The sequence below is a fragment of the Mauremys reevesii genome, linkage group 13 (assembly GCF_016161935.1).
Source record: "Mauremys reevesii isolate NIE-2019 linkage group 13, ASM1616193v1, whole genome shotgun sequence".
In the NCBI taxonomy this organism is placed as follows: domain Eukaryota; kingdom Metazoa; phylum Chordata; order Testudines; family Geoemydidae; genus Mauremys; species Mauremys reevesii.
The window spans coordinates 9,332,182-9,344,794 of NC_052635.1; the positions used below are offsets into that span (position 1 = coordinate 9,332,182).

General features: G+C 45.1%; 1 protein-coding gene across 1 annotated transcript; it reads left to right on the forward strand.

Annotated features, from left to right (window-relative positions):
* The first annotated feature begins 9,780 nt into the window (after positions 1 to 9,780).
* Positions 9,781 to 10,713, forward strand: LOC120381093 (olfactory receptor 14A16-like). Its single transcript, XM_039499161.1, has one exon. It carries the CDS (start codon positions 9,781 to 9,783, stop codon positions 10,711 to 10,713), a length of 933 nt encoding a protein of 310 aa, XP_039355095.1.
* The last annotated feature ends 1,900 nt before the right edge of the window (positions 10,714 to 12,613 follow it).

Here is a 12,613-nt window from a genome sequence, read left to right on the forward strand (position 1 = left end):
GAAGAGAGGGAGGGCGGGATTGACGGTTCAATGACGACACATTTTTCCCCCCAGCATGCATTGGGGGGAAATCCCACAATTCCAATGGGCAGCGGGGAGTGCGGGAACTGTGGGATAGCTTCCCACAGTGCACCGCTTCCAAAGTCGAAGCTGGCCCCGTGAATGTGGACTCAGAAGTTCGAATTTGTGTATTTAGTATGGATACACAAATTCGACTTATTAAGGTCGAATCCACAAATTCGACTTAAGTAGATTCGAAATAGTCCTGTAGTGTAGACAAGCCCTCAGTCATGAAGATTGATGCAAAGTATTCATTCAGTCTCTCCGCAATGGTTTATCATCCAGGAGTGCACCTTTAGAATCTCCATAATCCAGTGGCCCCACTGATTGTTTAGCAGGCTTCCTGCTTCTGATGTACTTTTAAAAAATTGGTATTACTTTTAGTTTCTTTAGCTAGCTGGGCTTTTTAAATTATTTTTTGTCTTTCCTAATTATATTTTTAAATTTCATTTGCCACAGTTTATGCTCCTTTCTATTTTATTCATTAGAAATTAACGTATACTTTTTAAAGAATGTCTTTTTGCCTCTTATTGATTCTTTTACTTTCTTCTTCATCCAGGGTGGCACTTTCTTGGTTCTTTTACTATGTTTCTAAATTTGGGGTATATATTTAAGTTGAGCCTCCATTATGGTATCTTTGAAAAGTTTCCGTGCAGCTTGCAGGGATTTCACTTTTGGTGCTGTACCTTTTAATTTCTTTTTAACTAACTTCCTTATTTTTGTGTAGTTCCCCTTTCTGAAATTAAATGCTTCTGTGGTGGGCTGCTGACAGTGATGTATTTCCCACCACAGGGATGTTGAATTATTGCCAAGCGGTCCATCTATATTTACATCTTGGACCAGAACCTGTGCTCCATTTAGGATTAAATCAAGAATTGCCTCACCTCTGGTGTGTCCCAGGACTAGCTTCCAAGGAGCAGCTATTTAAGATATCAAGAAACATTCTCTCTGCATCCCGTCCTGAGGTGATATATACCCAGTCAATATGGGGATAGTTGAAATCATAGAATCATAGAATATCAGGGTTGGAAGGGACCTCAGGAGGTCATCTAGTCCAACCCCCTGCTCAAAGCAGGATCAATTCCCAACTAAATCATCTCAGAAAGGGCTTTGTCAAGCCTAACCTTAAAAATCTCTAAGGAAGGAGATTCCACCACCTCCCTAGGTAACCAATTCCAGTGCTTTACCACCCTCCTAGTGAAAACGTATTTCCTAATACCCAACCTAAACCTACCCCACTGCCCCCTAATCATTTTGTTGCTCTCTGATTGACTCTTTCCAAATTTTCCACATCCTCCTTGTAGTGTGGGGCCCGAAACTGGACACATATTCCAGATGATGCCTCACCAATGTTGAATAGAGGGGAATGATCACGTCCATCGACCTGCTGGTAATGCCCCTACTTATACAGCCCAAAATGCCATTAGCCTTCTTGGCAACAAGGGCACACTGTTGACTCATATCCAGCTTCTCGTCCACTGTAACTCCTATTCCTTTTTTGCAGAACTGCTGCCTAGCCATTCGGTCCCTAATCTGTATTAGTGCATGGGATTCTTCCATCCTCAGTGCAGGACTCTGCACTTGTCCTTATTAAACCTCATCAAGTTTCTTTTAACCCAATCCTCTAATTTGTCTAGGTCCCTTTGTATCCTATCCCTACCCTCTAGCATATCTACCACTCCTCCCAGCTTAGTGTCATCTGCAAACTTGCTGAGGGTACAGTCCATGCCATACTCCAGATCATTAATGAAGATATTGAACAAAACTGGCCCCAGGAAAGACCCTTGGAGCACTCCACTTGATACCGGCTGCCAACTAGACATGGAGCCATTGATCAGTACCCATTGAGCCCGATGCTCTGGCCAACTTTCTATCCACCTTATAGTTCATTAATCAAGTCCATACTTCTTTAACTTGCTGGCAAGAATACTGTGGGAGACCATATCAAAAGCTTTGCTAAAGTCAAGGAATAACACATCCAATGCTTTCCCCTCATCGACAGACCCAGTTATCTCCTCATGGAAGGCAATTAGATTAGTCAGGCATGACTTGCCCTTGGTGAATCAATGCTAACTGTTCCTGATCACTTTCCTCTCCTCAAAGTGCTTCAGAATTGATTCCTTGAGGACCTGCTCCATAATTTTTCCAAGGACTGATGTGAGGCTGACTGGTCTGTAGTTCCCCAGATCCTCCTTCTTCCCTTTTTTTTAAAGATGGGCACTACATTAGTCTTTTTCCAGTCATCCCTATCACCATAAATTTTCCAGTCATCCCTATCATCATAAATTTTCAAAGATTATGGCCAATGGTTCTGCAATCATATCCGCCAACAACTTTAGCACCCTTGGATGCAGGGCATCCGGCCCCATTGACTTGTGCTCATCCAGCTTTTCTAAATATTCATGAACCACTTCTTTCTCGATAGAGGGCTGGTCACCTCCTCCTCATGCTCTGCTGCCTAGTTCAGCAGTCTGGGAGCTGACCTCGTTTGTGAAGACAGAAGCAAAAAAAGCATTGAGTACATTAGTTTTTTCCCATATCCTCTGTCACTAGGTTGCCTCCCTCATTCAGTAAGGTGCTCACACTTTCCTTGACATTCTTCTTGTTGCTAACATAACTGAAGAAACCCTTCTTGTTACTCTTAACATCTCTTGCTAGCTGCAACTCCAAGTGTGATTGGGCCTTCCTGAGTTCACTCCTGCATGCCTCAGCAATATTTTTTGTCCAGACTTCCACTTCTTGTAAGCTTCTTTTTTGTGTTTAAGATCAGCAAGGATTTCATTGTTAAGCCAAGCTGGTTGCCTGTCATATTTATTATTCTTTCTACACATTGGGATGGTTTGTTCCTGCAACCTCAATAAGGATTCTTTAAAATACAGCCAGCTCTCCTGGACTCCTTTCCCCCTCAGGTTATTCTCCCAGGGGATCCTGCCCATCAGTTACCTGAGGGAGTCAAAGTCTGCTTTTCTGAAGTCCAGGGTCCGTATTCTACTGCTCTCCTTTCTTCCTTGTGTCAGGATCCTGAACTCAACCATCTCATGGTCATTGCCTCCCAGGTTCCCATCCACTTTTGCTTCCCCTACTAATTCTTCCCGGTTTGTGAGCAGCAGGTCAAGAAGAGCTCTGCCCCTAGTTGGTTCCTCCAGCACTTGTACCAGGAAATTGTCCTCTCCAATTTCCAAAAGCTTCCTGGATTATCTGTGCACTGCTGTGTTGCTCTCCCAGCAGATATCAGGATTATTAAAGTCTCCCATGAGAACCAGGGCCTGTGATCTAAGAACTTCTATTAGTTGCTGGAAGAAAGCCTCGTCCACCTCATCCCCCTGGTCTGGTTGTCTATAGCAGACTCCCACCATGACATCACCCTTGTTGCTCACACTTCTAAACTTAATCCAGAGACTCTCAGGTTTTTCTGCAGTTTCATATCGGAGCTCTAAGCAGTCATACTGCTCTCTTACATACAATACAACTCCCCCACCTTTACTGCCCTGCCTGTCCTTCCTGAACAGTTTATATCCATCGATGACAGTACTCCAGTCATGTGAGTTATCCCACCAAGTCTCTGTTATTCCAGTCACATCATAGTTCCTTGACTGTGCCAGGACTTCAAGTTCTCCCTGCTTGTTTCCCAGGCTTCTTGCATTTGTGTATAGGCACTTAAGATAACTCGCTGATCGTCCCGCATTCTCAGTCTGAGGCAGGAGTCCTCCCCTCTTGCACTCTCCGGCTTGTGTTTCCTCCCGGTATCCCAATTCCCCACTTACCTCAGGGCTTTGGTCTCCTTTCCCTGGTGACCCTTATTTAAAGCTCTCCTCACTAGGTTAGCCAGCCTGCTTGCAAAGATGCTCTTCTCTCTCTTTGTTAGGTGAAGCCCATCTCTGCCTAGCACTCCTCCTTCTTGGAACACCATCCCATGGTCAAAGAATCTGAAGCCTTCTCTCCGACACCACCTGTGTTGCCATTCATTGGCTTCCACGATTCGACGGTCTCTAGCCAGGCCTTTTCCCTGACTAGGGAGGATGGACGAGAACACAACTTGTGCCTCAGACTCCTTTATCCTTCTTCTCAGAGCCACGTAGTCTGCAGTGATCCGCTCAAGTTCATTCTTGCAGTATCATTGGTGCCATCATGGAGAAGCAGGAAGAGGTAGTGATCCGAGGGCTTAATGAGTCTCGGCAGTCTCTCCGTCACATCTCCCATTATTATTGAGGGTTTTTTTTTCTTTTTATAACCTCTCTAATCTCCCTGAGTATTTCATAGTCACTACACCATCGTAGTCAGGTGGTCGGTACTATATCTGCAATGCTATGTTTTTTATTATTCAAGCATGGAATTACTATCCATAGAGATTCTATGGTACATTTTGGTTCATTTAAGATTTTTACTTCATTTGACTCTGTGCTTTCTTTCACATATATTGCCATGTGCCTCTCCACCAGCACAGATACTCAGGTCACATCAAATGGAACAGCCCAATAGCAACATTCCAATTTACACCATCTGGGTACCTGGCCTCGTTTACTCCAACAGTACAATGGCAGATTTACATAAGGTGTGTGGGGGTGAGTGGGTCTGACCTCATTGACTTCAATGAAGCTATAAGTGACTTACACAAACTGGGGAGCTAACCGTTCAAATTTGTTCCGTCTCTCTCACATGCCTACAACAAGTGTGAACTAATCATGTTTTAGGATGTCATGAACCAATTCATCTGCAGTCCAATGAGCCTGTCACTTTAGTGTTGTGTGTAGAAAGAAAACATATAATTCCTGAGAAAGAAAGAAAGAAAGAAAGAAAGAAAGAAAGAAAGAAAGGGCCATCCATCCATATAGAAGTTGAAATTCAGATACAGAAAATCTCTGCAACACTGAATTCCTCCAAAGTTCTGTCCCCAGTGGGAATGAATTGCTCCCTTAGCCATTAAAAGTTACACTCCGGCAATTAATCCCATGGGGCAAAGAGCTGAGAACATGCCAACTGGATAGAAACTTTTGTCTTTCATTCAGTTCAGATTCACAGACAAATAAAATGGATTTGAAATTGTTTAAGGGAACAGATACCTGTTTGGTGTAAATCAGCAGTAGCTCCAGTTAATGAGGCCTGATTCCCAGCTGGTGAAAACTGATATAGCTGCATGGCCATTTTAGGGCCAGATCCCCAGCTAATGTAAAATGAAATACCTCCATTGAAAATAAAGGGCCTCATCTCCACTTGGTGTAAAGAGACCTAACTACCTGGAATTCAATAGAACTGTGTCAATTTATACCATTTTAGGACATTTCACAGAGCTTTTAGTGTTTGCCTCTGAGTACCTCTTAGTGACTAACATCAAACAGCCAGAGCAGCCTGAGCTGTGGGTTCCTCTGGTAGCTGCATCCCAAGAGCTGCTGATGAAATTCATGAGAAAAAAAAATCTCTGCTCCTCCAGGGCTGTTTATGTGGCATTCATGAAGGAACAGGCTATTCCAGGACTCCTGGGGTTCTGGTGCCACTGGGCTCTGAGCTGCTGTAGGTGACATGTCTGTACTACCAATGTATATTCTATTCTGAAATCTCTTTGGGATACCACATGGGACTCAGCCCTGCCTTGTTTTTAACCAAGGGTTCTTGTAGGGATACTGCCATCATGTGAGATGGTTGTCAAGGTGAATTGTTCCTGAGGTGAGATCAGACCTTGGCTCACAGCCACAGAGACCAGATTCCGCTATTTAGCTCCAGGCTAGGTACATCCTGACTGTGTTTGAATTTTGCACAAGCCAGGATCAGTTTCAGAGCTGGGAGGGGCTTTCAGTCCCCAATCCCATTTAATCCTTCACCTTTCAGCCAAGCCTGCCCAAAGAGGGGAGCATCCATCTGTGGAGTGGGTCCCTGTCCGCTAGGAACTGCAGAGAGACCCAGCAACTCAGGGGATATTGCAAAGGAACTGGGAGACAGCAGCTGGATTACACAGTGATGAGGCATTATTGACAGGTGCACAGATAGAGAAGGACTAAAGAATCCTGCCAGTGGCTGGGAAACATTCCACAAAGACCAACACTGTAAGTCTGCTATTTCACTTAAATATGTGTGGGAGCTAATATACTGGAGCAATTTAATACTAGAACTATGAGTTACAACTGAAACGCTCTAAAACCTTTACTATCATTCAATCAAACATCTAGAGCTGCTCGCTTTTTCCAGCATAAAAATTTTCAATTTTCATTGATGTTATAGAAAGCAAACCTTTTTCTGATTTTGTGAATTGAGAACCAAATAATTGCTGGTAAAAATACTGAAAAATTTTCATGGAGAGTTTTGAAAAAAAATTGCTGTTGTTGTTTTTAAGGATAGCACAGACCTATTATAAAACTTTTTTTCAATTTAAACCCAGTTTTCCTTAGAAATAATTTAAACAGAAAATATCTGGATTTCCCAGGTTAGAAATTTATAACTAAGCCAGCATTGATATTGTCCAATAACACCCTCTATTTCAATTATGTTTATTGCTGTTTCAAAGAGATTCATGTAGGATGGTAAAACTGAGTAAGCAGCAATGTTACTATCAGGGCCGGCTCTAGCATTTTTGCTGCCCCAAACAGAAAAAAAAAAGCAGCAGCAATTCAGTGGCAGGTCCTTCACTCTGAGAGGGAGTGATGGCCTCGCTGCCGAATTGTTGCCCAATGGCTGCACGTGCCACCCCTCTCTTCATTGGCTGCCCCAGACACCTGCTTGCTATTCTGGTGCCTGGAGCGAGCCCTCGTTAGTATCCTCAGAGTATGTTTTATACATGCAGGCACCTTTAAACTGAGGCACAGAGAGTTGAAGCCCCCAGCCAAAGCCTGTCTCTGCTCAATGACATAGAAGAGGGCAATGTGGCTAGACCCCAGATTTGTTCTAGCACCGTATCCTCTGTCCCACACTGATGCCCACTAACCAGAAATACTCTTAACAGGCGGAGAGCACACACACATAGTAAGACACAGCCTGTATCCTGGAGAGTTTACAAATGAAGTGGACAGGACAGAGAAAGGGAGGGAGAGAGAGAGGGAGGGAGGGAGGGGAAATAGAGATACGAGGAGGGGAAGTGCCTGGCCCAAGGTCACACAGCAGGTCAATGGCAGATCCAAGAATAGAAACCAAGTCTCCTGATGGCCACTGAACCATAAAGATATAGAGTCACAGAGGGAAATTACACAGAACAGATGGAGCTGAGCGATGCTATTAGCCCCTCATCACACAGAGATGGAAATGCAGCTGGGATCTGGTGTCACAAATCAGATTTGGTAACAGGCAGGAGGCCTTCTATGTGGTGTGGCAGTGAGTCCTTACAGCTGAGCTGTCATTGGAGATGCTTTCTGAGTCCATGTCATATTTCCTCAGAAACTGGAAATCAGGCAGCATTTGCTTTTTAGTATGTTACCTCCACGTCCAAGTTTGCATATTTCCCCAATAAAGGAAATATCTTGGCCAGATCATTGGGGTTGGATGTGCTTTGTTCCATCCCTCATACTGTATTTTATCAAGACAGATCTTCAGACTTTGTAAACTGATGCAGCTCCGTGGATATTAAGGAGGCCATGACAATTTCCTCTCATGTGTTAATTCACCTCTCCTAGTCAATGGCACTGATGAGTGATGTGCACCTTTCATACTCCTACCATGAGATATTACTAAGGGAAATCAGGGCCATACTCTATGTCACTGTAACCCAGACTGTTGTCTTTGTCCTTCCTTCTCATCATCTCAGCCATAGCACTTGACAACTGTTCTCAGATGCTACCGGTGTGGTGGTCTGCTCTGTTCAATGTTGATATCAATCGTCTGTGTGTGTTCCCTCTGTGTGCTGTCCCAGCTCTATGCAGATAGCTGACAGAACAGACCCTGAGAGAACCCCCATTGACAACAGACTCTAGTAAGGTACGAAGGCACGTTGGCCAGGTTTATTGTTGAAGAGAAACACAGTCTCCAGATTTCCCCAGCATAGAAGTCAAAGGTGCTGTTAAGGTGCTGCTAGCCAGTACATATGTGCTCCCTGACAATGGACTCAGCTGGGTCAGTGGCGGGACTTTCCACTGCCCCCTAGGCTGGACAAAGACATCCACTCAGAGGTGCATTCTTATGCAGAGTTACAAACAAGTTACACATCACTCCTGACGTATCGAGGTGCAACCCCTCTACGTAGTAAGATGCCGCCTCTCACTTTGTACATATTGGTTCGAAGAAAACAACTCTATCCATAATGTTACCCTTTTGGCCCTGCATTGGGATGGGTTAGCCTGTTCCTTGTTATTTGTGTGGCACGTACAAGTATGCGAATGTTCTGATAGCTGGTGTCCAGTGCCTTTTAGGTATGTGTCTTTTTGCAGCATCAACCATTTCCTTGCCAGCTTCTGTGAGCAGGGCCTGCCTCTGGCTCACAGCTTAACTTTGCTTTACGTTAGCAAAGTCTTGACCATTACTTTAGTTCAGGCCTTAGGCCTTATACTGGGCCTCTGATAAGTGTTTATGTTTCAGGGCCTCATCTTACTACAACAACCATCTTCACATCCTAGTTTTCCTTTGAAATAATTTAAACAGAAACTGTCTGAATATTCCAGATTGGAAACTTTGATTTCAACCAGGTTGAGAATATTAACATTATTAATAAAATTTGAAGCCAGTCACTCTATTGCAACGGTGTATATTTCTGTTTCAAATGGGCACTTGTTGAATGGCAAAACTGAGTAAGCAGCAAAGTTGGTAGCCCACAGTATATTTATTAAGAATACTAGTGCCTTAGATGGAGAACAGAGAATTAAAGCCCTCCCACCAAAGCTTGTCTCTCTTATCCCAGCCAAGGACATAGAGGAGGTGAATGATATTAGAACCTAGATCTCCTGCTCTAGTGCTGCATCCTCTATCCCACACTGCTGCTGGCTAAATAAAAATGCTGTGCATGGTGGCACCCAACATACACATAACAAGATGCAGCCCATCCCATACAGAGCTCACAGTCCTAGCAGACAGGGCAGAGAATGAGATGGAGGGGAAACAGAGGCACAGGGAGGGGAAGTGACTGGGCCAAGGCCACACAGCAGGTCAGTGGCAGAGCCAAGAATAGAACCCAAGTCTCCTGGTGGTCACTGATCCGCACAGACATAAAGTGACAGACGTAAATGACACAGCAGAGAGGCAGCTGAGTGATGCTATTAGCCCATTGCTACACAGAGATGGAAGTGGGATCTTGTGTCATAAATCAATACATAAGCAGGCAGCAGGCCATCTATGTGGTGTTGCAGTGGAATCACTACAGACGAGCTCTCATGCAGGATACTGAGTGAGTCTATGTCATATTTCCCTGGAAAGTGGATATCAGGCAGTGTTGTTATTTTAGCATTTTAGTTTCATGCCCAAGCTTAGAGCCTGCTGTTCGTAGCAAAAGAGGATCCAGCTTGGCTATAATGTTGCACTGCGATAGTACTTTGCTCCATCCTCCACACGGCATTTTATTCAGCCACATCCTGGGTCAGATCTTTAAATGGTGCAAACTGATGCACCTCCATTGACTTTAAGGGATCCATGCCAATTTGCAAATGTGTGATAACCACTAGTTAATAGCAGTGATGAACGCAGGGCATTGTTCACACTCACATCATGAGATATTGCTGCATGGAAGCAGAGCCATTCCCTTTGTCACTGTAATCCTCACCACTATCTTTGTCCTTCTCTCTACAGCCATCACAAAGTGAACTGAGAAAGAAAATGTCCAACCGAACTACCCTGACCGAGTTCCTTCTCCTGGGATTCTCTGATGTTCGGGAGCTGCAGATTTTTCACTTTGTGGTGTTTCTAGTGATTTACCTGGCAGGCCTGATGGGGAATCTTCTCATCATCACAGCTGTAGCCCTCAACCACCATCTTCACACCCCCATGTACTTCTTCCTGGTGAATCTGTCGATCCTAGACCTCGGCTCCATCTCCGTTACCATCCCCAAATCCATGGCCAACTCTCTCATGAACACCAGGGTGATTTCTTATCCTGGATGTGTCACTCAACTCTTTCTCTTTTTCCTCTTCACTGCAGCTGATCTTGCCTTACTCACCATCATGGCATATGACCGACAGGTTGCCATCTGCCAACCACTGCACTACGAGAGAGTGATGAACAGGAGAGCTTGTGTCCAAATGGCAGCCAGTGCCTGGATTACTGGTATTGTCTACTCTGCCCTGCACACTGGGAACACCTTCAGGTTACCCTTCTGCTCTAATGTCATCAACCAGTTCTTCTGTGAAATCCCTCAGCTACTCAAGCTCACCTGCTCTGACTCGTACGTCAGTGAAGCTGGGCTTCTTGCCTTTAGTGTGTTTTTAAGTTTAAACTGCTTTGTTTTTATAATTGTGTCTTATGTTCAGATCTTCAAAACCGTGCTGAGAATCCCCTCTGAGCAGGGCCGGGGTAAAGCCTTCTCCACCTGCCTGCCTCACCTCACAGTGGTCTCTTTGTTTCTTTCCACGGGCTTCTTTGCCTACTTGAAACCCACCTCCAGCTCAGCATCAGCTATGGATCTCATGATGGGTGTTCTCTATTCCTTGATGCCTCCAGTGATGAATCCAATCATTTACAGCATGAGGAACAAGGAGACCAAAGCTGCATTAAAGAAACTGTTTGTATGGAGGTTATTCACCATAAATTAAAATGTCCATCATTGTACCTTGATTGAGATTTCATTCTGAGCTTCTTCTTGGATATATAAAAGCAGCAAAGAGTCCCATGGCAGCTTATAGACTAGCAGATGTATTGGAGCATGAGCTTTCGTGGGTGACATGACATGCATCCGACGAAGTGGGTATTCACCCACGAAAGCTCATGCTCCAATACGTCTGTTAAGGTATGTCTACACTATGGGATTGTTCTGATTTTACATAAACCGGTTTTCTAAAACAGATTGTATAAAGTCGAGTGCACGCGGCCACACTAAGCACATTATTTCGGCGGTGTGCGTCCATGTACCGAGCCTAGCGTCAATTTCCAGAACGTTGCACTGTGGGTAGCTATCCCGTAGCTATCCCATAGTTCCCGCAGTCTCCGCTGCCCATTGGAATTCTGGGTTGAGATACCAATGCAAAAACAGTGTCGCAGGTGATTCTGGGTAAATGTTGTCACTCAATCCTTTCTCCAGGAAAGCAATGGCAGACAATCTTTTTGCGCCCTTTTTCCCTGGATTGCCCTGGCAGACGCCATAGCATGGCAATCATTGAGCCCGTTTTGCCTTTTGTCACTGTCACCGTATGTGTACTGGATGCTGCTGACAGACGCGGTACTGCAGTGCTACACAGCAGCATTCATTTGCCTTTACAAGATAGCAGAGACAGTTAGCAGTTGTATTGCACTGTTTGCTATGCCATTGTAAATTGGCGATGAGATGATGGTTATCAGTTGTTCTGTAATGTCTACTGCTATCATGGGTGCTCCTGGCTGGCCTTGCTGAGGTTGGCTGGGGGCGCATAGGCAAAAATGGGAATGACTCCCTGGGTCATTCCCTTCCTATGTTTTGTCTAAAAATAGAGTCAGTCCTGCCTAGAATATGGGGCAAGTGTACTAGAGAGCACAGCCGCTCCATGTCAGAGCCCCAGATATCCTGCAGAAATGATGAGCTGCATGCCATTCTAGGGGGTGCACCTGCAACAACCCCACCTGTTGCTTCCCTCCTCCCCCAACCTTCCTGGGCTACCGTGGCAGTGTCCCCCCATTTGTGTGATGAAATAATAAAGAATGCAGGAATAAGAAACACTGACTTTTTAGTGAGATAAAATGAGGGGGAGAAAGCTTCCAGCTGCTATGATAGTCCAGGCAGGACATTAAAGGGGGGGTGGGGAGAGGAGCCCAGCCCCCGCTGCTATAATAGTCTAGGCAGTACAGAAACTTTTCTTTAGACATGAAAGGAGTAGGGGCTGATGGAGCTCAGCCCCCAGTTGCTATGATGAGGACAGTTACCAGCCGCTCTGTACCATCTACTGGGAATGACCAGGAGTCATTCCTATTTTTACCTAGGCGCCCCCCGGCTGACCTCACTGAGGCCAGCCAGGAGCACTCACAGGATGATGACGAGGACAGCTATCAGTCCTTTTGTAATGTACCATCTGCCACCGGGGAGAGGATGCTGCGGTTTAGCGCTGAAGCACCCCGTCTACCAGCAGCATGCAGTAGACATAGGGTGGCATTGAAAAAAGACAAGAAACATTTTTTTCCCTTTTCCTTCGGGGGGAAGGGTGTAAATTGATGACATACACCCTGAAACACCCGGGAAAATGTATTTGACCCTTCAGGCATTGGGAGCTCAGCCAAGAATGCAAATGCTTTTCGGAGACTGCGGGGACTGTGGGATAGCTGGAGTCTTCAGTACCCCCTCCTTCCCTCCCTCCATGAGCATCCATTTGATTCTTTGGGCTTTCTGTTATGCTTCTCACGCAGCACTGTGCTGAGTCCCTGCTGTGGCCTCTGTCTATCATAGCCTGGAGATTTTTTCAAATGCTTTGTCATTTCGTCTTCTGCAACAGAGCTCTGATAGAACAGATTTGTCTCCCCATACAGCGA